Raw genomic sequence first — 25,147 nt, forward strand, 5'->3', positions numbered from 1 at the left:
CAACTTTGCTGTTTTAAGGGCTGAAGAAATACTTATTTTGCTAGGATGGTTTTAGATTACTTAAGTCAGCAAGGAAGAGCATTCTGACTGCCAGGGTGATATCATCAAACAATCCGCAGCTTCTGCACTTCTTATCAGCTGAACGTAACCCTTGAGCTCAGTTTTCAAATATCTGCTTAAATTACGCCTGTAAAGTCTGCCCACTTCTTTTCCTTGGGTTACCCCACCTCTACAAAGAAGTGTGCACATCAAACTCAAGGGTAGATTCATTCCTTCACTATGCATCAGTTTCCCCTTCTCAAAGAGGCAGCTAGGATTTTGGACTTGAAATAAGGAAGACCTGGTTTTGAATGTTTGCTGCCTCAGATGCTTCCTCAATGTGTGGTTATAGGTAAGTAACAACCTCTGAGAGCTTCAGTTTTCTTTTCTGTGAAATGGGGACAATACCGGTTGTACCTCACAGGGCTGTTATGAGGCTCCAGTGAAATAATGACATCTTGTAGAACGTATAAATATTATTATTATTATTATTATTCAAAGATGCTTTAAACGAAAGGTTTGCCCTAAAAGGGGCTGGCGCATGTATAAAACGTTAGGAGGCTAAACACTGATTTGAGGAAAACAGAACTCCTGGTGGCTAGAGAGGTGCTGGGGGTTTCAAATAGCAGTCCAGAGACAGAACACAATTTTCTTGGCTCTGCCGTATTGTTGTTGCTGTTTTGCTGGTGTTATCTCCATTTTCAATGGAGGCAACGACTTCTTTGTGAGCCTCGTGGAGCGGTCCAGCTTAGGAGAGCGAACCTAACTGTCCACCCTGCGGAGACACCTTCACCAAGTCTTAGCTGTAGCTCTCTGAACCTTTGCCAGTCAGTTGGCCAGGCGCTGGTTGTGTGAGAGCTCTCTGTGCCTGCTTCTTCTCACCCCCCCACCCCCCACCTCCACCTCCACCCCACCCCTCCCTCTCCCAGACCTCCGCGGGTTGCAGCTGCTGCAGAGCTCTCCGCAGCCGCCCCCGGCCCTTGGCCCTCACTTTTGGGCGCTGTCCATGGTTGCAGTATCTTTTGCCGAGCGACGTCAGCCGGCTGGAGCCTGGCCCTACGATTGGCCGAGGAGTCTTGGCCCTCCCACCCTTCCACTCCCCCCCAGAACCTCTGGGGAGAGCGCGTGCCCAAGAGCATGCAAGGCTCTAGCTAGGGCTCCCGGGTGTCACACCCACTTTCCTTATTAGGGAAAGACGGGCCGACCCGAGCCGAACCAGGCAGGACTGTGGGGTGGGTGTAGGGGGAATAAGGAGAGGGGAGAGAGGCTGAGGCAGCAGAGGCAGCAGCGGGAGGTAGCACAGCTCCTGCTGCGCCCTTCCTCCTGCCCCCCCCCCCCCCTTTAGTGCGTGGAACTTTTCCTTAATTCACCTCACTTTACTCCATCCCTATCCACCCCTTTCTCTCCTTCCCCCAAGGATTCCCCTTTCCCCCAACAACATGGAAGAATTTTTGCAACGAGCCAAATCCAAACTGGTGAGTTGAGGGTAGGCTGCTGTTTGTGTGTATATGTGTGTGTGTGTGTGTGTGTGTGTGTGTGTGTGTGTGTGTGTGTGTGTGTGAGAGAGAGAGAGAGAGAGAGAGAGAGAGAGAGAGAGAGAGAGAGAGAGAGAGAGAGAGAGAGATGGGAGTGGGGGAGGGGGGCTGAAATAGAGTAGAAGGAAGGTTGGAACCAGAAGGAGAGCTAGCTAGTAACTTTTCAACTTAATTGCAAGCCCACCCTAGGTATACGGGAGTGTTGTTTAGTGTGTTTCTATTGTGACACGGGAATCTCTTCAAGGAAGTTTGGTCCATACTCCAGAGAACCTGTCCAAAGACATTCATTGCCCAAAATAGACGAGGGATCACTCAGCAGGTAGTCATTTCGTGATTGAAGTTTTGGTAGTCTGTATTTGGCTTGCTTTCCTGGCAAAAGCGAAGTATGCAGAGGCCCAGAATACAGTCAGTGGTTCTTAATGCACCTAGAGTGTCCTGTGTGTTTTCACCAGAAAAATAGAACAGCATTAGGCTTTAGGACATACAGAATTCCTGAAAATTCGGAATATTCAGTTACATAAGAGGATAGGGAAAACATCATACAAACATAACTCCAGATTTGTGGCCAAATTGAACAGGAAAGTAGACACTGTAAGAGAAGTAAGCTATGTGGAACTGGGCATGTGAGCCAAAGGATTGCTAACAGCTTTTGTTGAAGTTGAGAAGTTTGTAATGTGAGCATTTCTTATTTGACTTTATGTGTGATTGTCGTGTTCAGCTATATAAACCAGGGCAATAAGTGAAAGGGAAAAATCACAACTGTTGCTGATGGTGTGGGCTTTGTATCTGGCTACATCTCTTCCATGTAAAACTAACCCAAGAAAAAACTAGATTTCCTGTTTCTGCTAATCTAGATTCAAACACAATTTAATTTTACCATTCATTTTGATTACTGTCACATATTCTGGCAAAACAAACTTTACTAATTTCTATTTTCAAAAGTTTTTTGGATTCCTAAAAAATAGCAGTATAATATGGACAAATCTACTCTTTTCACCTACTGAAAAGTAATGAATGCAATGGGAATGTTTTGTTTAGAGATATACACACAGGAGTGATAGTGTCTATATGAAAGCAATATCTTTGAGAGTGAAAGCACTTTTTCTGGTCATGGCACAGGAGGAAATGCCTAATTTATGATGCCTTTAACCTTTAAGTCTTCAAAGAAGCTGAACTACTAAAGTCTACATTAAGGGTGACGTCTGAATCACGTGGCAGGAAATTTTCTGGGTTATTACTGTAACTCATTTACCCTCACATAATAAAGGAAGTACTGGTAAGAGTCTGGAGATAGTTTACATTCTAGCTTTACAATGTAAATAGACACATGCTTCTTATGATGATTGAACTGTAAGTACTTTATCTTTTTTTTTAAAGATTGTTGAAGTTCTTTAATTCCAGATAAAGGCTTTATTTACTTTTGAAGAAAAATTTATTCTTTAGAGATCTAAAGAGCAGTGGTTGGGGTAGGATTCTAAAACTGGGGGAAGCTGTGGTCACTTTTGTGGCTGCTACTGATCCCTTCATTTTCACCTGCAGTGTCCAAGGAAGGTATTGGGTTTTGGAAATTAACTCATTTTCAAAATTTTCTGTTTTACCATAGCTTTATCTACAAGAACAAATGAGTACTTAAGTTTCTTATATATTAACTCATGAGAAGAATAAGTAGGTCTTTATGAAAGTGGGGAAACCAAGTTTTCCTTGTATGTAGCAGGTACTCAGTAAATATTTGCTGATTTGAATGAATTTTTTTTGTAACAGTAGAAGGCAATCATGTTGTTGCTGTTGTTTGCCTTTTGTTATAGATGCAAGGGAAAATACTTTAGTTCCGTACCTGTACTTAACTCAGAATGGTAGGGGAATTAAAATGTTTATAAACCAAGCGATGTGGAGTAAATTAGAAACATATCTTTTAGTGTATTCAGATTTTGTGAGTTTTTTTTTCTGAATGCCAGTTACTGAAGTGGAAAAAAACCCCTCAATTTAATAACCATTAATTTAGAGGTATGTTTAAGTTGATTTGCCATATATTTTCACCAAATGAGCCATGGATTGATATTATAATAGTGTTTTTCCATTTGATTGTCTCGCCTAAAATGAGATTACTGCTTATATTTCTACTTTTTTTATAAGCAATTGGGGTTAAGTAACTTGCTCAAGGTTACATGTCCAGTTATTTCTGGGTGTGGTGCTGAGTGTCTGAGCCCGTGATTAGATCTCCAGGTCATCCTAACACTGGAGCCAGTGCTCTTACTCGCTGTGCTACCTGGCCGCCCCTATATTTCTATTTTTTAAAAAAGTTTCTTTTAATTATGCTATAGACAAGGCCATCTCATTTCATACTGAGTCTCACAAACATATTTTTGCCAACCAGATCTTTTTAGCATGTTTCCACTGATAAATGAAATTATCCTGGTTATGGACTTTATAGTTAATATGACTATCCCAAGATACTTTGGTGGGAAAGTTTGTTGGTTATAATCTTGGAGACAAATTAGGTTAATGATAAAAATCTCTTAAAATCTTTTGCATTTAATCTGACCTTGAGAGATACTAAGAAAAAGTTATATGTTGTACACATTTTCACTTCGAGAATTGTGTAGATACATGTTTAGAGTTTGTTTATAGTACACTATTCATCCCCCCCCCCCCCGGCATTGTGCCATAGTGAGTAACATACTAGGTTTGGCATCGGCCAAGACCTGTGTTTGAATCCTGCCTTTGACACTTAATTAACTGTATATCCACTTGCCAAGTCACTTAAACTCTCTGAATTTTATTTTCCTTATCTATGAGATGAGGATTATAATATTTTTGATATCTCTCTCAAAGTTATGAAAATCAGTGAAAGAATGTGTGTAAAGTATAATAAAAATGTTAGCTCTTTTTATTTCTTATATTCAAAGGTTTTTTTTGCAGTCTCAGACTATGTAATACCGAACAAGTAGCTTGATTTTTTTCTCTCTTCATTCAATTGACTGATCATGTTTAGATTGTACAAGAACTGTCTTAAATGGCTGCTTTATGAAACAAATGAGATTCTGATTGCCTGAAACAGTTAATGCTCTTCACTCAAGCACCCAGCTCACCCTAGGAGTAAGCTACTCATCACCAGAGTTAGCTAATGCAAATTGCAAACATTGAACCTTCAAATTGCACAACAAATCTTAGTGACAGGTCATATAATTTAAAATGGGGATCCTGGGTTGATAACATATTTCTGTTACTAAGATAGCTGTTGGTAAGCTATGCTTTTCGGTTAGGCTTCACACATTATTTCTGTCTAACTTATCTGTTTCTAATAATTTATTTTGGTTTGCATGAGTGGAAATTTAACAATGTATGATAGTGCATAAAATTGGGAGCTGACTTTATGACAAATGTGTCTACAGGAAGCCTGAGCCAACTAGGTATGCTCTTCCCACGTTTGACATTGATTGGATTTCCAAGACCTCTCTTACTCTGAACTATCAAACTTTGCTACCCTATCCAGGAAGAAAAGGAATAATGAGAGTAACAACATGTTTCTATAGAATATTATGGTTGCTAAAGAACTTTCCTTACAACAACCTATGAGAAGGTAGTATAAGTATTCCTAATTCCATTTTACAGATGAAAAACTTGAGCCCAGAAAGGCTAAGTAAATTGTTCCAGGTGACACAGAATTTAAGTGACAGAAGAGGCATGTGAAGTCAAAGTGACCCCAGGGAGCTAGCTGGCATTTGACTAGTAGATTATTGGGAGAAACAAGGAATAAGTTTCAGTAAATTATACTCTCTATGTGGACTTTAAGGAATTTTTCTGTAGGAAAACTTAAACATATTTCTTTCAGGTTGTTTTCTCTTCTCCCTCCCTTCCCAGGTGGGTGTAACTAATATTTTTTCCTCGACCCTCTTTCCTTCTGACTATTTATTGAATCGCAGAATTGGAAGGGACCTCAGTGGTCACCTAATTCAAACTGTACCTGAAGAAAAATCCACTCAAAAATACACTGAAAAGTGTTTATTCAGGCTTTTGTTGAAGATTTCCAATGAGAAAAATTTGCCAACTTCCTAAAGTAGTCATTTTACTTTTGGATAATTCTAATTGTGAAGAAATTTGCTTTTACACTCATTCCACCTAGTTTTATCCTCTGGGTCCAATGGACAGGACAAGTTTAATCCCTTTTCTGTTGACAACCCTTGAAGAGAGCTACTGTGCCTTCCCCCACCCCTCTTTTCTGAGTCTTCTCTTACCCTGGTTAAACATTCTCATTTTCTTCAACCAATCCTGTTACTCACATGACTCCCCAAACTTTATCTCCATCCCTGACCTCTCTTCTGAGGTGCAGAGATACTGCCAATATAGTAAAGGAAATGATGAGCTGTGAAGTAACGTGGTAGAGAAGGGCATAATTATGCACACACGTATGCGTGTGTGTATGTATGTAACATTTTCTTTGATCCTTGTAGTTACTATGGTTATACTCCTTCTAGGTTGGATTTTTGATCATCTATGGAGCAATGATTCTTTATAGTGATAAGTGTTTTCTCCAATTCACTGTCTCTAGCCTTAGTTCCTTTGTGCCAGGGTCAGTCTCTGCCTCCTTGCTATATTTTTGAGTGGGATGGTCAGTCTTTCTTGGTCATAGCCTGGGTTACCATAGTGCCTTTGCTGACTTCTTTCTCCCAGGTTTAGGCTCTCACTGGGTATTTAGGTTTGGAGGTCTGTACCTTTGCAGCTCTCTATTGTGTTTCAGGACAATGTCAGGGATCTTGGCACCCTGAGGTGACCAGTCTGAGTGCTACTGGGCTCACATGGCTTTTATACTTACCACTGTGGCTATCGGAATATTCTGGGGCTTTTACTGTAAGTTTTCCACTGTTGCTGTTTCCAGCTACCAAGGCCTATTGGTTGTACTGATAGGCTCATCTCGTGCTGGTGCTGGCTTTGTTGGCTCCCATCTGTCATATTGCCTCTAGGCTTCTTACTAACCTTTTGTGTGGTTTTAGGGTGGAAGAAGCCACTTACTGCATTTTCTCTTTGGATTTTCTGTACATTATGTGTTATTTTAGGGATTTTACTGGATTAAATGTGGGGAAGACAACATTCCTGCCTCTATTTAGGCTACAACTTATCTCATTTGATTCCTTCACCACCCTTGTGGAAAAGGTGCTATTATCATCCCAGTTTTAGAGATGGAGAAACCAAGGTTGAGAGATTAAGTGACTTTCCCAGGGTCACCTGGCTAGTGTATGTCTGAGGTAGGATTTGAACTTAGCTTTTTTTTTACTCCAAGTCCAGCTTTATCCACTGTGCCAGGACTCCAGAAAGCATTTAAATAGAGTGGAAGTTGATTGCATCAACACTTTTACCAGTATATTTAAGAGAGGTACAAAGTAGAAAATGGACCTGTGTATCTTTATTTAGTCTTTGTTTCATGGTGGCAAGCAGAGATATTTGAACCCAGTGTTCTGAGTCAAAGACTGACACTCTGTGCAACTTCATTATACAACACTGCTTCTCTTTCAGTTGATCATTAAAAGATATAGAGAAAAGAAGGGATACCTAATAGTGGGCATTAGAATAAAAAACTGAATTATAGTGGTGTCAGTTCCCCTTTCGCCTTTCACATTGAACTATTTAGCACGGGTACTATAGAAACTGGGGGAGGAGTTGTAGGAATTACAGACAGTGACCAGACAAATCATAGGCCTGCCAGATTGCCCTGAATAAGTTGCTTTAACTATCCTTCCCATGTCCTTTTCATCAGAAGTCTGGGGATTATGTTCCTGCCCATTCTCTGGGGTCAGCAGAAAGAGAATAGGTTTCCTTGGGCAGTATCAACTGGTCTTTCAGTCTCAACACTTTCAAGAATAAGTGGCATTTCTCATTGGGAGATGAGGAAGAGAAGCGTTTGGCTAGGAAGTGCCCTTGGTGGGAGAAAACCAGCAGTTTGAGATTATATTTGTGTCCCTCCAGAGGGAAAGTCATGCTGTGAGTTTTGTTCTAGTTAAAAGGGGGGATGATTTTTTGCTTTCTATAACATATTCCCTCAATTCAATTAAATAAATTAAAACATTTATTAAGTGTCTATTATGTATACCAAGCATTGTACTAGGTGCTGGGGATACAGAAACCCCAGATGTTATCCATTTTGGACTGGGGAAAGGAAGTGTGTATAGACATATTTTAATAAGGGCTTAAATGAAGACTTCTAAAACCTGTTAGCAGGACACCCTTCTCGTAGGTCTAAAACTGGAAGACCAACTAATCTGTACTTTATTTCACAATTAAGGAAAGGGAGATTAAGTGATTGAATGACTGTACAACAGAGAGGAACCCTGGAAGCAAGGTCTGGGCTAGAACTGAGATGAGTGGAGGATACTGTTGGATGGCAAGTTAGAGCTTATTCTATGCAACTAGGAGCCAACTGATGGATATGGTGTTACTGGGTATGAAATGATTGGAGTTACAGAGCCTCTGTTCATCTGGTTCAAGATTATTGGTGGTCTCCAGGCTGGTACAGAAGATGAAAACCTGAAAGAAGATCAGAGAGTTCAGGGACTAGGCCTACGTGGGTAAGCAGAAAATCTTGGTTTCCCCAAGTATGACTATACTGCTTTGTTCAATCCTGTGTTTTCACTGAAATGATGTCAGTCATCTGTCTCAATGGTTTGTTGGTAGCACTATTCTCATATATATGGGAAATCAGAATAATGCACCTCTCCTGGATGAGGGTCAGAGAGGTAGATCCAAGAACACTTTCATGATTTTACTACGGTAGGACAAACCCAGTTTCAGGGTCATTTAGGGAGAGGGATTGTAAGGTGCTAAGATAAAGTCTAAAAGATGGAGTGGAAAAGAATCTTTCTTGCTTTGAAGAGGGTGCCTGGGGGCTTGTGTGTGAAGGTGAGGACAGTAGATAAGATGGTTGTGTTTTGGCTTCTGTCATAGGTAGTGGGAAGAGAAGCAGTAAGAGAAGGTACAGGAGTCATCAATACCCTAATGAAATCAAAGAGGCCAGAAGGACTGATTGGAATGGTTTTTAGCATTACTTAGACTTTCAGGAAATGGAAATTCAAAAGAGGATACAGATAATGTTGGACAGAGACTCATTAAGGAGGCCATGACCCACCAGCCCAGCAAAAACACAGTGCAAGAGACTATTATGTAAGGAAAAAACTTCCCAGTCAGTCAAGCATTTATTAAAGGCTTACTAAATGCCAGACACTGTGCTAATCATCAGGGAATGCAAAGAAAGACAAAAACACAGTCTCTGTCCTCAAGGATCAGATGTCTCTTCTAATGGAAAAGGAAACATGTAAATTATTAGGTATATATGAGATACATACAGTGTACATACAGGTGGAAGGTAATCTCAAAGAGAAGACACTAAAAGACGGAGGGACAGAAAAGGCCTCTGGCAGAAGGTAGGATTTGACTGAGTCCTGAAAGAAGCCAGGGATGCCTGGAAGTAGAGGTGAGGAAGAAGGAGAGCATTTCAGGCAAGTGGAAAGCTGGCGAAAATGAACAGGCAGGAGATGGAGTGTTATGTGGAAGGAATAGAAAGAAGGCCAGTGTTATTGGATTATAGAGTACATAGAGGAGAGTAAAGTATGAGAAAACTAGAAAAGGTAGGAGGGCCTTCCCTGGTTGTGAAGGGATTTAAAAAGCCAAATGGAGCACTTTATAGTTTATTCTGGAAATTAATAGGGAACCACTAGCGTTTATTAAATAGGAGGGTTCCCAGGTGGGTGACTTCAGATATTTACTTATGTAAGATTGACTTGGCAGCTGAGTGGGGGATGAAGGGGAATGGGGAGACTTGAGGAAGGAAAACCAACGAGTTGGATTTCCCTCCTCTGCTAGGGATCCCAAGGGGTACCCACTCTCCTCCTTTGGGATAAGGGGAAAGGATGGGCTTTAGAGGGGAAGTATTCTCAGGAGAGCATGAAGAATGGAGTGCTGTGGTGCATATGGGTGTAAGAGAGAACAGCTGATGGCTTTTGGAATATGTAGAAGATTCAGAATCAGAATTACAGCATTTCAGAGATAGAAGGGATCTCATCGGCCAGCTGGTTGGCTCATACCTCATCAAAAATCCCTTCCACAGCATACCAAAGAAGCGGTTATCTGAAATTTTCTTGAAGACCTCCAATGAGCAGAAACCACTGCCTCCCAAGGCAACTATATTGGAATAGTTTAATGGAGTGAGGGCTGATTAATACAATTCTTCCACCAGGGTATGTTGGGAGTTAATGTATTTTTCTTTCTTTTTAAAAAAATTTTTAATTAATTTGTTTGTTTCCTTTTAGTTTACAGGATTCAATTCCACAATTCCTTGAGTTTCACATTTTGTCCCCCTCCTTTTCCTCCCCGAGTTAATGTATTTTCTAAAAATTGACGGGCATACAATAGTGGTAAGGATGAATGGTGTGAATGTAGATGGAGAGTCCAGTTGAGATTAGGTAGTGGTCTGCCGCTATGGTGCCCAGGGGGTTGGATCCTGGGTCTTCTTTCCCTTATGTCTTCATTGCAGTGAGTAGCTACATATATGGGTAACTGCATCGGTCAGATCCTGCAATAAATGGTAAAGGAACAAGTTAGGCTCTTTGAAACTTTAAAAATGCAAAACTCCATTGTTCAATTCAAAAAAATATTATTAAGTTCCTATGATGCGGGAGGTAGTATACAGGGCCCTGTGGATGCAAAAAGGAACGAAATAGGACCTGCCCTCTAGGTCTTTACTTTTGACTGGCAGATATAATACTACTTGTACCTAGATAAGTAGACACAAAGTATTTGAGCAAATCAGTCAATAAACTTTTATTGAGCTCCTGTTCTATGACAGGCCATGGATATGAAGAAAGGTAAAAGACAGTCTTTGTTCTCAGGGAGCTCAAAATCTAATATGCAAACAACTGAAAGGAGAGGAATCAGAACAGTAGGGAACAAAGAAGGCTTCCTGAAGGAAGAGGCAGTTGAGGTGCATCCTGGAGGAGGAGGAGGATTTTGAGAGACAGAAATAAGAGTCCCACATACTGAACTTGTCCTGTGTGAATATACAGAGGCCAGAAATGGAATGCTCAGTTTAGGGAATAGTTAGTAGTTTAATGGATCAGGAAGAGAGCCCATGATGGGGAATAATATAAAATAAAACTAGTGAGATAGGTTGAGCCAGACCAATGGGGATCTTAAATCCTAGAGTAAGGCGTTAAATTACATCCTAGAGATAACAGGGGATTGCTGAAGGTCTGTGAATAGAGGAATGATAGGAAGATTATTTTGGCAACGTGGAGAAGAGGGATTAAAGAGAGAAGAAGCAGAGAAATCACAGGGGAGACATGACCAGGGCTTGAATTGAGGTGGTGGCCATGTGAGTAGAGAAAAAGGGATGAATGAAATAGATGTAGAAAAGGTTGAATCAGCAGAACTTGACAGCTGATTGGATGAGGTAGTAGGGAGTACATACTGGAGGGGTAAGGGTCGAGAAAGACTTAGAATACGAACCTTGGTGACAGGGAAAATATTGGTACTGGAAAGTTGAAATCATATGCAAAACAGAGGCAACTTATTGCACAGTTGTTAAGAGTGCTGGACCTGGACATAGGGAGCCCTGAGTTCCCATCCAGCCTCAGACACTTATTAGCTGTGTGACCCTGGGCAAGTTGCTTAACTTCTATTTGCCTCAGTTGCCTCAGCTGTAAAATGAGGGTAATAACAGCATCTACCTCACAGAGTTGTTGTAAGGATCAAATGAGATATTTGTAAAGTGATTATCACAATGCTTGGCACAATGCTTATTCTCTCAATGGAGTCAAGGGACTAAGCTATCTTCTCTATCTTAGGAAATGACAAGATCTTCTGAGCCTTTGACTCTAGCCAGTTCTGGTGTTAAGCAATTTCAGCAGGAATCTTGGCAGTCTTAATATCTTGCATTGTTAGAACCAACCCCAAGAAACTGATGAGATTGCTTCTCAGTATCATTTAACCCTAGATTGAAATTTCTCACTGGTCAGTCTTTCACTTAAAAAAAAATTATTGCTATCTTTTTTAACATCTAAATTTCTCAATGTTTCATTCTCCTCTGTCCCAGAGTGCTGAGAGAGAAAAAAAAAACTGTTTAGCAAAACAAACCAAAATATTGAGAAAGTTTGACATTATATATACCGGTAGCATTCCACACCCATGGCCCCCCATCTCTGCAAAGCAATGAGAAGAGGTGCCTTCTAATATCTCTTCTTTGGGGCCAAATTTGGTCATTAGGTTTTTGCAGGATTCAGTTTTGATTGTTTTTGTTATTCTTTCCATTGACATTATTATATTCATATATATATATAATTTTCCGGGTTTTGCTTACTTTACTTTGTCTCATTTCATGTCTTGCTTCACTTTGCATCATTTTGCATGTCTTCCCATGTTTCTCTTTATTCATCATATTCATTTCTTTCTTTCTTTTCTTTTTTTGCTTTTTGCAGGGGGGAAGGTCAGGCTATTGGATTTAAGTGACTTGCCCAAGGTCACACAGTAAATGTTGAGTGTCTGAGGCCGGATTTGAACTCAGGTCCTCCTGACTCCAGGGCAGGTGCTCTATTCACTGTGCCACCTAGCCGCCCCTATCAAATTCATTTCTTACAGAGCAGTAATATTCCATTATGCACACATACACAACTTGTGTAACCATTGCACAATTGATGAACATCTACTTTATTTCCAGATATTTGCTACTCAAAGAGTGCTGCTGTAAATATTTAGGTGTATATGGGGCTTTTTCTTCCTGTCATTGAACTCTTTAAGAAGTATACCTAGCAGTGGAATCTCGGTATCAGAGCATGGGCTTTAGTCACTTCTTTACATAATGAAAATTACTTTCCAGAATGCTTGGGCTAATTTATAGCTCCACCAAAAATTCATTAGTGTACCCACCTTTCTATGACATTTCCTTTTAAAGTCAGACATAACACTATTCTAGACTAACTATTGACTATCCCTTTGCATGTGTCCTTCACCCTTTTGCCTACGTGTCTGTGCTCAGACATTCCATTTTACTGGAATGATTTTCTAGTCCTTCACCTAACCGTTTGAAATACTACCTACCCTTAAGTGCCCAGACCCTCTGTGAAACCTTCCCTGATCCCTCAGTAGGATTTCCTGCCTTCAGTCTCATAGACTATTACACACATCTCTTTTATCCTTATTATATTTTCTTCTGTGGTATGGCTATTTTATATTTATGGCATAGTACCAATCTTTATGTATTCATCACATCTCATTATAATGTAAGCTTTATGAGTGAAGATACAATTTAAAAATTATCTTTGTATCTCTTCCAGAGCCTGAAATAGTACTTAAAAATAATTGTTGAATGAGGCCTTTCCGTACGAAGATTGTATGAATGAATCCGTGTGACAGTGCCTTTTGTGGAAGAGGGTGACATTTTAAAAGAGCTCGTGTTTCTTGTGTGTGTGGTGCTTGCTCTATATCAGATGTCGGCACCTTTTATTGGTCTGGTGACAATTTAAAGGACAGCAAAGAAGATAAGTTCACCTTGGCAGTGGCTCAGCGTCTAGCTGCTCTTTTGTGCCTCCTCCCCTGAGCCTTCAGGTTTCTGTTACACAAACAGATGAATGATGAAGATCCGTGGGGAGGAGAAAGATGATAAAGAATGGTCCTGGATCAAAAGGGAAGCCAGAGAGGCCATGTGGGTAGTCACCCTCCCCTGTCTTTTTGGTGGAGGTAGGGGGGGAGGGGAGAGTCTCCCTGAAGGAGATTGAAAAAAGCCTGGGATGGGCAGGAAACCTTTAGGGAGGAGGGCAAAAGCTTTGAAGCCTCAAGTTCTTTGGTCACAGGGTATTTGGAGTGGGTCAGCCAGAGTCCTTGAATCCTATTGACAAAGATTAAGGGAGAATTATGTTTCAAATCTTCTCTGGGTGAATCTAGTATAGTGAAGGAGGGAAACTGGTCCAGAATGAATTGAACTTCTTTGCCCATCTGGAATGTTTCTTGATTTAGAGTTGGCTGTTTCCTTATGGAGTAATGCTATTAACCATAGAGGGAATTGTAGAGTGAGACTAACCTTTTGTGGTGGGGCATAAAAACCTGGGTGTGTTCACAATACACTCTTTATATAATTTTTATAATTATATAAAATTTTATAATTCATGTTGATGCCATAGAACTCAGACCATTTCCTTGTAACTAGCCCTTCAGTTTGACGCTCAGACCATATCTCTTTACTCATTACTCAAATTTGGTTTTGATCCAAGTACTGATTTCTGCTTCTGGTGCCAACACAGCCTTTTGCCTTTGGACCCTTCATCTCAACTAATCTTGTTTGAAGCATTTTGGTCCAGAACCTACTGATCCCAGCCCCTCTCTGAGTGGGAAATTTTCACTTTTGACCTTTTCTTATTCTGAGGGCAGGTGGTTTTAGCTTGTACTAGAAAAGTCTAAACCTCAGACCATGTCCAGATCTCAAGTAAAAGTACTTGGAGCAAATTTAAGTCTCTGGACATCAATCAGTCAACAAGCTTGTCGTCAACAAGTTATTAGGTGCTAACATGTGCCAGGGTACTATGTAAGCTCTGGGGATATGAATAAAGATTACAACAGCCTTATCTTCAAGGAGCTTACATTTTAACATAAAGGCAACATGTAAACAGGTACATACAATATACATATAGAACAGATGAAAGGGAAACCACAGAGAAGAAGGATTTTAGCCAGAGGTCCTTTGGTATTCTAACTCTATGGCATTTGGTAAGTCTTTTTCAGAGAAAGTGGTTCTTCTATCAGGGCAGATACAGATGGGTTATTTGGGGGTCCATATTATAGCTAAAAAATCTAACTCAACAAACATTAAAAATCTGAATACTAGATCACAGGATCATATATTTAGATCTGGAAGTAATATGGGAAATGATTTAGGGAGGATCACTACTTTAATTTATAGATGAGGAACTTTAATTTTATAGATGAGGAACTGAGGTTTAGATAAGTTAAGAGACTTACCCAGGTTCACACAGGTAGAAAGTCACTGAAGTGGGAACTAACACTTAGGTCTCCTGATTCTGAGACCATCAATAGTGTCAGAAAAACCAAGCTGGAGCTTTAAGATAGAAATAAAAGCCAGAAAAACTGTTATCTAGGTTTAGAAAAAGAGATAACAATTGAAAATGAAGCAAAGGCAACAAGCAAGAATTAAGGCTGAGTCTGAGCTGAGATAATAACATAGAAGCCAAGGAATGGAGAGCCCTAGAGGCTTGTCCATAATCTTGCTCAGTATGAGGTATGACTAAAATAATGAGACTGTTTTGAGTACAATGTGTGCATATATCTCTCTGTGTGTGACATTATTATGGAATTGTTAAGTGCCTTGTTGAATTAATGAGTGCATGGGGTGGCAATAGAATGGAAGAAGTAGCAGAAGTCTGAACATCAGAGAAGGTCAGAGCAGGTCACCAATATAGAGTGGAACCCTTGGGGATCTTATGTACAGCGTGATCTGGCCCTGGTTCAAAAGTTTGACTCCCTTACATAGGTAGCCTGTACTTTTACCAAGCCCTGAAAAGTAATGACATCATAAAAGATAATGACAGTGAAGCTCTTTAGACTCCTTAGGGGGAGGAGGGTATTAAGTCAACTCCTCATTATATTAGCTTCTAGTCTTAGTAGTTTTCACAACAAGTAGGGCGATAAAGAAATCTCTTCCAGCTAGAATGTGTTGTATATTTGGCCAGATCCATGCATGGTTGATACAGACTTTTCCTTGATGAAGGACACTGAAGGACATATTGTAATATAGGAAGTTATTTGTCCTTCATCACATCACCCTCAAAAGGTGTCCCAAAATGTCCCAAATAGGATTGTAATAACATGAGATCATCTTTGTATGAGGTGATTTGTTGTTCAGTCGTGATCAACTCTCTGTGACCCCATTTGGGGTTTTCTTGACTAAGATACTGGAATGGTTTCCCATTTCATTCTCCAGCTCATTTTACAGATGAGAAAACTGAGGCAGAGTCACACAGCTAGTGAATGTCTGAGACCAGTTTTGAACTGAGGTCTTCCTAACTCCAGATCAAGTGCTCTATCCACTGAACCACCCAGCTGCCTCTTACAATGAGGTTTTCAAAGCACTATATCCCTAACTTCTCCTAACAACTTGTAATGGAAGAAATATTGTTGAAATAACTCTAGAAGAATATTATATCTTGATTCTTGGCATACTTGAGAGGTAGTATGGCAAAGTGGTTATAGTTTGTGTGGATCTCAAAGTCAAGAAGAAGTGAACTTAACCCCTATTACTTATTAGCTATGTAACCATGGACAAGGTAGGTAACCTCTCTGAGCCTCAGTTTCCTCATCTATAAAGTGGGGCTAATAACATCTGTAGTACCTGCTTGACAGGGTTGTTATGAAGATGAAATAATGTGTATAAAGAGCCATATCAATGTTAATTATTATTACTTTCTGTGTATGCATTGTGTTGTGACTAATTTTTTTAACATTTGTAATAGTTCTACTATAACAACTTGAAAATTCACCTTTTAAATGTGTAATAATATTGTGCACTAGGTTAATCCTGAAAACAAAAACAAATTTATGCCTTATTTTACAATAGAGGCTTAACTTATAGGTTAGTCCTGAGGACTAGGGTCCTGGGCGGGAGCAGAGTTTAAACAGGGGCATATTACAGCTTAATTCATCCCCTGGATGCCTTTCCTTTGTACCCAATCCCCCAGACAAAAAAAAAAACTGGCAACTTCTCAATGGTCACTTATTCTAAAAACATGCTGGTATAATTTCATAGACTCACTGAATAATCGAGCTAGAGGCAGTCTTAGATGTCATGTAGTTGTATATAACCCTCTCCATGTTAAAGATGGGATCACATCCCCATCCCCTATCCCTTCAAAATGTCTATCTTCCTCTATTTAATTCCATGACATTTACTTCATATCACGTGAAAAACAATACATTAATATGCTGAAGCAGTAAGGTAGCTTATGTATACCTACTCTATACTGTCACTTAGACATAGAGAAATGTTCACCTTTTAGTTGGTTTTTATATACTAATTTTAAAATAAGTTTTTTAATGCCTTTTGTTTTCACACAACAGTCATTTCTGAATATTTCTTGCCTACTACCATCCTACATCAACTGCAACTTACCTTATAATAAAGAAAAGCAGTTCAGCAAAACCATCTGTCACAGACCATGTCAGACTGTCTATGCAATATTACAGAACCATCATCTTCCACCTCTAACGTGTTCCCACCTTTCTCTGAATTCTTCATAGTCGCTGTTTCCCGCAGTTCCAAAGTATTGCATCTTACAGCTTCGGCAGGCATTGTTCTATCGCCAGCATGTGTTCTTTCCAACTTTTTGGCATCACAAAAAAGTGCTTCTATGAATGTTTTGAGATACATGTATATATGCATACATGCAAAGGTATATATAGTATGTATATGTATTACTTTGTATGATTTTGCCATACTTTGTATTTATTTACTTGTGAACATATTGTATCTTACCCCTCATCCTCAGAAGAAATAAGTTCTTAGAGGATAGGGACTATTTCATTTTTTTGTCCTTGTATCAATAATGCCTAGCACAATGCTTTGCACATAGTAGGTGCTTAAACAATGTTTGTTGAATTACATTTAGGTGAATCATTCTGTCAAATGTTTAATTTTATATTTAATGACTTTTTGTGAGTGATTCTAAGTTGTTTTCCAGAATGATTGGTCCTATTTGCAGTGCCATCAACAGTGTCTTGATGTACCAATCTGACTATTTTATTTTAAATAAAATAACTATATTGAGATGTTATTAACTAATCAATCAACAGATATTTATCAAGCCCTCCCTTATTTTATGTAAAACATGGTGTTAGGCTGTATTTTAATGGAGTAAGGTGGGTCCTTTATTAAACCAAGTAAGGTGTGTGCTGAGCTGTAAGGGGGGAAATGTTTTTGAGGGGTATGAAGTGTAAGTAAGTAGCTTTTAAAGTAATCCCTGATATTCAGACGCATGAACATAATTTTATACATTATGGCCCTAGCAAACGGTGGGTGTTTAATGAATGTTAAATGGCGAGAATGCATTCTCACTGTAGATTGACGAGGTCTCCTACTTACCATTAAGGCTGTTGGCACAATTTGACTTTGCATATTTTTTCATTATTCCTTGCCGTGCAAGCTCTCCTGGTGTAAAGTACCTGGAGTTATTTATTTATTTAAGGAAGGGTACACTGTGGCTCTTGTGTGTGTGGTACAGGGTTCAGTATTCCCTGATCTCTTAAGTGCTGTTGTTACAGGAAGTGGTAAGTGGTTCTACTTTCTGCTACTGTTAGGCTTAAAACACAGACAGGAAAGAAAAGGGAGGGGTGGGAAAGGAGTGGAAAAACAAGGGGATTAGGAGAATGGGGGTGGGGAAGGAAAGACAAAGAAAAAAGTGGAAATGAGCAAGAGAAAATGGTGGATGGTAGGACAATAATAAAAACCTCTAGCAATTGAAAATGGGCAATGCCTGGCTGGATTCCAACCTGACAATAACAAGCTCAGTTCTCTGGAGGCCACTGTTCAGGGAACTTCAGAGCCCTGGAACACAGATGAGAACCAGGAAGTCACCAAAAGAAGCCTCGAAGAACCCAAGAATTCCATAGCTCCTGTCCTCCGGCCCTTATGTGCCACTTTCAGATTAAGCCTGTAGGCTCTCACAAGAGGCTGTTTACTGTAGTTGGTGCTTGCGGAGAGTATCACCTGGAAGCCACTAGATGGTCAATGGATAGATGGAATGACGACCTTAGAGTCAGGAAGACTTTAATTCTTTAATTGCTATTATTAATTTTCTATACAAGGAGTGGCTGTAGTAGGCTTTGAGAAAAGTGATTCATTCTGGAAAAAAGAGATCACTTAAATATAACTTATGGTAGAAATATTAGAATGAATACTGAATTTGTGATTGAAACCTGTAGTTCACTACTACCCTCTAGATTCTGGGTTCCAGTGATCATGGGAGATGGCATGGTAATGGTGAATGGATTTGTGATGAACTGGAGAGCTTTGTGACTGTGGATCCCCAAATGTCTTTGATAAGGAGGAGATTGGACAGGAATGGTAGAAATGGATAATACACATTGCTGATATAGGGTATATGTTTGTGTGGGGAGAGAAGGAGTATTGTGGTGGCAAATAAAACTTTGAGATTCATTCATTTATTCATTTAATGAGCCTTGGTGTGCCAAACATTATTCTAAGTGCTGGGGGTGGGGTGTTGAGGTTTTGGGTTTTAGGGGTGCTCAAGATCTCAAAATACCAACATGCTGGGTCCTGCTGAATGAATTCAACTCAGGTCAGGCCTTCTCTCAGCCAAAGTAAAACAAAGTTTATTAAAGATTAGCCATAAACTCTTAAGGAGCCTAAGTATTGTGACAAGCAGGCCAGAATAATCTGACACAGATTTGAGTCTGCTCTAGATTGAATCTTAGCCCCTTCATGGAGTCAAGATGGATCCCATATACAGAAAGATTATGGGAGGGATCTAGGGGGTGGTCTAGAGGTGGGTTTGGGGAGGGTCTTGAGGAAGAATCTAAGGAGGATCTTTGTTGGAATTGAGGTCAGATTCCAGGAATGGGATTAAGGCTGGGAAATAGCTGAAGGTTACCTGGAGATGCCAGACAGTAAAGGGCTAGGCTAGTTTAAGGGTAACAGGCTTGGTTATAGATATTTTGATAGGATCAAGGGTGGGAAATAACTGGACAATAGAGGATTAGGCTAGGTTTAGAGTAACAGATTTGGGCCTAGAGATAATGAAAGGCTTATGGCCTCAGAGTTCTAGGGGCTTCCCAGAGCCTGTACCCCATCTGGGGGATAAAGGTTTTGATAAGAAAAGGCCCAAGTCTTCATGCAGTTTAGAACTGAATAGGGTAATAAAGCAAATAAGCTCTTACTCCTTCCCCAGCTGGGTGCTAAGCACTGAATATGCAAAGATAGAGCAAAAATAATCTTTTTCCTCCAGGAGTTTTCATTCTAATTGGAGAGGACAACATGTACTCCCATGAGTACATAGAAGACACAGAGTAGGTAGAAGGTCACCTTAGGGGATGAAGAAACAGTGTGGGGTAGGGGAGCCTTGGAAAGGTCTCTTGAGCTGAGTGTTGGAGGAGCCCAGGCTTTCTCAAAGAGGAAAGGAGAGAAAGTAGCATGGGAGACAACCAGTCCAAGAGGCATACAGACAGGAGATGGGGTGTCTTGTGTGAGGCAGAGCAAGCAAGCCAGCATGGCTGAACCATAGAGTGCATGGAGGAGAGTAATGTGTTAAAAGGCTGAAAAGATAGGAAGGTATTGTGCTATAAAGAGTCTTAAATGCCAAACTGGGGGGTGCGTGGAGAAGAGGGAATGAGATGAGCCTTTATATTGTTTGTACTATGTGCTTTATGAATATCTCATCTGATTTTTACAACAACCTTGTAAATTAGGTGCAGTTATTAATTCCAGTTTACAATGGAGGAAATTGAGGTAAATAAATTAAGTGACTTGCCCAGGGTCACAAGCTAGTAAATGTCTGAAGCCTTATTTGAATTCAGGGAGTTTTGATCTGAGAGGAAATAAATCACTGGAGTTTATTGAATAGGAGGGTGATAGAGTCAGACCTATACTTTAGGAGGGGATAGCTAGGGAGCAGCAAGGTGGTGTAGTGGATAGAGTACCAAGTTTGGCCCCTTTTTGAGTTCAAAATCAGCCCTCAGACACTAGCTGTGTGACCCTGGGCAAGTCACTTAATTCTGTTTGCCTCAGTTTCCTCATCTGTCAAATGAGCTGGAGAAGGAAATAGCAAACCATTCTAGTATCTTTTCCAAGAAAACCCCAAATGGAGTCATGAAGAGTGGGACACTATTAAACAATAACATTTTATGAAAAATCATTTTGGCTGCTGTATGGGGGATGGGTTAGCACAGGGATAGACTTGAAGTGGGGAGTCCAATGAGAAGATTATTGTAATAGTCCAGGTGAGAGGTGATCATAAGCACAGATGGCTATAATAAATAATGACAGCAGTTACCAGGAAATTTGGCACCCTGGTTAAATTGATTTGAGCGGGGATTGGTGGAGGAGGGAAGGGGACAGCTCTAAGGTATGATAGCTCCTATGCATAACTGAGCTGAACTAGTGACAGCAGTCATGGGGGTTAAGGAGGTTGAGGACCTCCATGTTGAACACCACCAGGGTTTTCAGCCAGAGCATGGGGTGGGGGTGGAGAAGTCATTCATAGATGACACCACAAAGGCTGGGATGTGGCAAACAGAGCTTGACAATCACTCAGCAACATTTCCCCCTTAGTGCTACATTTCTCTTCTCTCCTCATACTATACTTCCCTTTTTCAACATAAAGTTTTTTTTTTTTAATTTATATAACCAGGCCTATAATCCCCTTGCTGTGAGGAACTCCCAGTGAAGAACTTCCTCCACCAGGACAGACTGACATGTTCTCACAATTTATAGTCTTTGAGAGTTGCCTGGGTCATTGGCATGTGAAGTGATATCATTGTAGCATGCACATACATGGCACTTTAAATACAAAGGGCTTTCTGTGTGTTATCTCACTTGATATTCACAACAACCTAGTGAGGAGGGTGTTACTACCATCCCTATCCCCTATCATGCGGATGAAGAAAGTGCCGGGTGTCAGAGGCAGAATTGAACCCAGACCTTCCTGGCTCTGAGGCCATCTCCCTTATCAACAACTCTATGCCATGTCTAGAGATTTCCCTCTCCATTTCCACTGTCTTTACAATGGTGTTGAACGCTGTCTTGTGGAAATGGATTGCTAAGGGAGACTCTTTCCTTAAAAATCTTTAAATTTAAGAGAGATACCTTTCTGAATGAGATAGTTCAAACTGAGACTTGTGTTGAGGCAGGAGAAGAGATTTCATGAGTTCTAGGCGTACTAAACACCCCAAGCGTCCTGGAATTCTTAACTCAGGTAGGTGCCGCATTGTGGGGAGGATGGAAGCTCGACTCTGTGTTACAGAGTCCTGGGCTTCTTGTGCTAGGTGTAATCCTGATAAGAAAATATTAGAGGAAGTGATAGACCATTAACGATCAGTAGGATGGGATCCCTGCTTTCAATCTAATTAAACTCAACAAACTTTTATTAACTTAAGTCTTGACTGGAGCAATAGGTTTTTAATTGGTCTGCCTGCCTCTAGTCTTCCTCTTCTCTAATCTATCCTACACATACTTGCCAAAGTGTTTTTCACGAAGTACAGATCTGACCATGTCGCTCCCTTACTCTTTAAACTACTTTGGCTCCCTATGTCTCTAGGATCAAAAATAAGGTTTTCTATTTGGTTTTAAAAGATCCTTTAAAATCTGCCCCCCAGTTAATTTTTCAATTGTATTACACATTCTTTCTGTACTGTACTGTACTGTACTGTTCAGTGTCCTCATCTCCATCTTCCCTATCCTTCTAAGAGGCGATGGCGATAATGAAGAAGAAAAGTACATTGACTCTCCTCTCACCTAGAGTGTGCCTCTTCCTTTATCACCACCTCTTAGAATGCCTTGATTTTTTTCAAGTCTCTGTTCAGGTTCTGCCTTCTAGACGAAACTTTTCCTGGTGTCCCTGATATTTGCTACTTCCCCTCCCCTCTATTTCTCTGCTATTTATTTTGCATATAATTAATTATGTATCTGCTAACTTTGCTGAAAGATTCTAAATTCCTCAAGGGCAAGGGCTATTTCATTTTTGTCTTTGTAACCCCAGTGCCCAGCATAGGGTTTGGAACATATTAGATGTTTAATAAATGCCTGTTGGTTGGTAATAGCTCTATGTGCAAGAAAAATAAAACAGTCCCTGCCCTCAAGGGGCTAATATTCCTACAGAGGGAATATGCTGTGTTTAGAGAGAGGATATAGAGGAATGGACACAGACAACTGGGAGAATCAGGGAAAGGCCTCTCGAAAGAGGTGGCGCTTGAGGGAAGCCAGATTTCATTTTCTGGGTCTCCGTTTCCTTGTCTGTAAAACGAAGAGGTTGCACGTGATGACCCTTAGGTAATTTTCTGCTCTAAATTCCATGATCTATTAGGAAAGGGCCAGATGAATAATAAGATGGAGGCTGGCACAGATCAGCATGTTTTATTAACAGCAGTAAGATATGTTAATCAATCAGCAAATATTTATTAAGCACTAGTGAGAAATGATATGTGGTGCAGAAAGAGGAGACAATAGTTTATAAGACGCAGACATGGGAACTAAAACCACACAGTAATTTAGTGCTATTGTTAATGAACCTCTGAGGGAAAGCGTCATTGAATTTTAGGTCAGACAGTATGTTGATTCTCAATAATTATGATGCTGTCATTAAGAAAAGGTTTATTTTCAGTATAGTTCAGTTAAGTATGGCAGAGGTGTAGAATGCATTTTGTTTTCTTGAATTGGAGGTGGGATTTCAATGGTATGTGAAATTTTCATGATGGAAACTTCCCTCACCAGTAGCCTTTAGCAACTGGTGGCTCAGTGGTTAGAGAAAGCCCAGAGCCTGGAGTCAAGAAGACCTAAGTCCAAATCTAGCCTCAGATGCTTACTAGCTGTGTCACGACCTGGACAAGTCACAACCTTTCTCTGCCTCAGTTTATTCAACTGTAAAATGAACATGATAATAGCATCTACCTCCAAGAGTTGTAGGGATCAAATGAGATATTTGCAAAGTGCTTAACAGTACAGGGTAAATAATGGGTGATTAATAAATGTTTATTCCCTCACCTTGAGAATTTCTTGGGGGCACTTAGAGGTTAAGAGGAGACATCTGGGTGGAGTAGTGGATAGAGCACTGTTCCTAGAGTTAGGAGGACCTGAGTTCAAATTCAGCCTCAGACACTTACTAGCTGTGTGACCCTGGGCAAGTCCCTTAACCCTGTTTGCCTCAGTTTCTCATGTGTCAAATGAGCTAGAAAAGGAAATGGCAAACCATTCCAGTATTTTTGCCAAGAAAACCCCAAAATGGGGTCACACAGAGTTGGTAACCACTGAAATAACTAAGCAGCAACAATAGAAGTTAAGTAACTTGCACAGGGTGACAGCCAGTGTGGATCATACTGAACCCAAATCTTCCAGCCTTCAGAGGCCAGTTCTGATCCACTAAACAAATGTTGCCTCTTTGTGATATATTTTTTTTGGGGGGGGGGAAGCTGTAGAAAATGTTTAAAAGGGGTGGCTTGGTGGCTCAGTGAATAGAACACCAGCCTGGAGTCAGGAGGACCTGAGTTCAAATTCGGCCTCAGATACTTAACAGTTACTAACCGTGTGACCTTGGGCAAGTCTCTTAACCCCAATTGCCCTGCCTTCCTCACTCCAAAAAGCAAACAAAACAAAACAAAACAGTTAAAATAGGAACATTTGGGCACTTAAAAAGTTTACTTCAGTTCTATGGAAAGTTCACATTCGATGTTCTCCTTCATAATACTGAATAAACGAATTCTTATTGTATTGCTACAAAGAATGAAGTCTCATGGTGATAACAAGTGTCTGTGAGTCAGCAGTGGTATGATGCCAGCCAGTATAAATAACCCTGTGGCATTGAGGAGGCAGGAGGCCACCCTGCTGTCAGACTCATCTCCTCACCAGGAGCTGCTTTAGCTCACAGGTGGGCTACAGCAAAGGTCATGGGAAAGAAGAGGTTCTCGTTCAACAGTTTGGATGGGTTTTCCCAAACCCATATAAAGCACATACACACGTACATAAATGTGTTTCTATAGTGAGACCTTTATACACATGTATGGTAGGGACTGAACATGTTATTTCACTGGTATGTATCTACACACACACTCCAATATAGTATGCACATATACATATTTGTATGTATGCATATACACATTCACAATACACACCTCTATGTGTATATATTGATATATAAACCAATGCCATATACCCATGATATATATGATGCACACATACCATTTAATATATGTATATCTATATATAATATATATGTGCATATATACATACATGACCATATACATATATATGCCTTCAGGAAAGGCTAAACTGAACTTGGTCAAAAAAATATTAACAATATAACTTATTATTTGAAAGGTGGAGGGGAGGTTGGATATTATGTCTTTCAAAGGAGATAATTAATGTGTAAAATTCTGTGAAAAACTAAAGCACTATATATCAGATGCTACTAATAATACTACTGATCATTTGTTTTTATTAACTTCACTGAAATTTGAACACTAGAAAGTGGAATTAAGTTATGGCTCATGAGAAATATTCAGCCAGTTGATAATATTGTAATGGGATATTTCCAAGGACAATGCCATTTTGGAATTAGGTTGATGCAGTGGAAATAGTGTTGGATTTGGAACCAGAGCTAATCCTTGCTCTGCTATATGTGACCTTTGCCAAGATATTTAACTTCCATGAGCCTCAGTTTCTCCTTATATAAAGTGAGAGTGCTGGACTTCATGACTTCAGGGGTCCTGTCCATCTATAAATCTATGATCCTGTGCTTTTCTGGAGGTGGGAGTGGAGTGGAATGGGAAGGCATGATAAACTACATTTTCATCAGTCTGGGATG

The 25,147-nt window shown here is 40.1% G+C and overlaps 1 protein-coding gene across 1 annotated transcript in view; it reads left to right on the forward strand.

The window, feature by feature from the left end:
- The first annotated feature begins 1,247 nt into the window (after positions 1-1,247).
- Positions 1,248-25,147, forward strand: part of PRUNE2 (prune homolog 2 with BCH domain) — a 320,598-nt gene continuing 296,698 nt past the window's right edge. Inside the window, exon 1 of the mRNA XM_069105659.1 lies at positions 1,248-1,514. Coding sequence (XP_068961760.1) covers positions 1,479-1,514 — 36 coding nt within the window. The 5' untranslated portion in view covers positions 1,248-1,478. The remainder of the gene's footprint in view (positions 1,515-25,147) is intronic.

The sequence above is a fragment of the Petaurus breviceps genome, unplaced genomic scaffold (genome assembly GCF_028583685.1).
Source record: "Petaurus breviceps papuanus isolate PSGF00001 unplaced genomic scaffold, PetGlider_PUasm1.0 138, whole genome shotgun sequence".
Taxonomy (NCBI): Eukaryota; Metazoa; Chordata; class Mammalia; order Diprotodontia; family Petauridae; genus Petaurus; species Petaurus breviceps.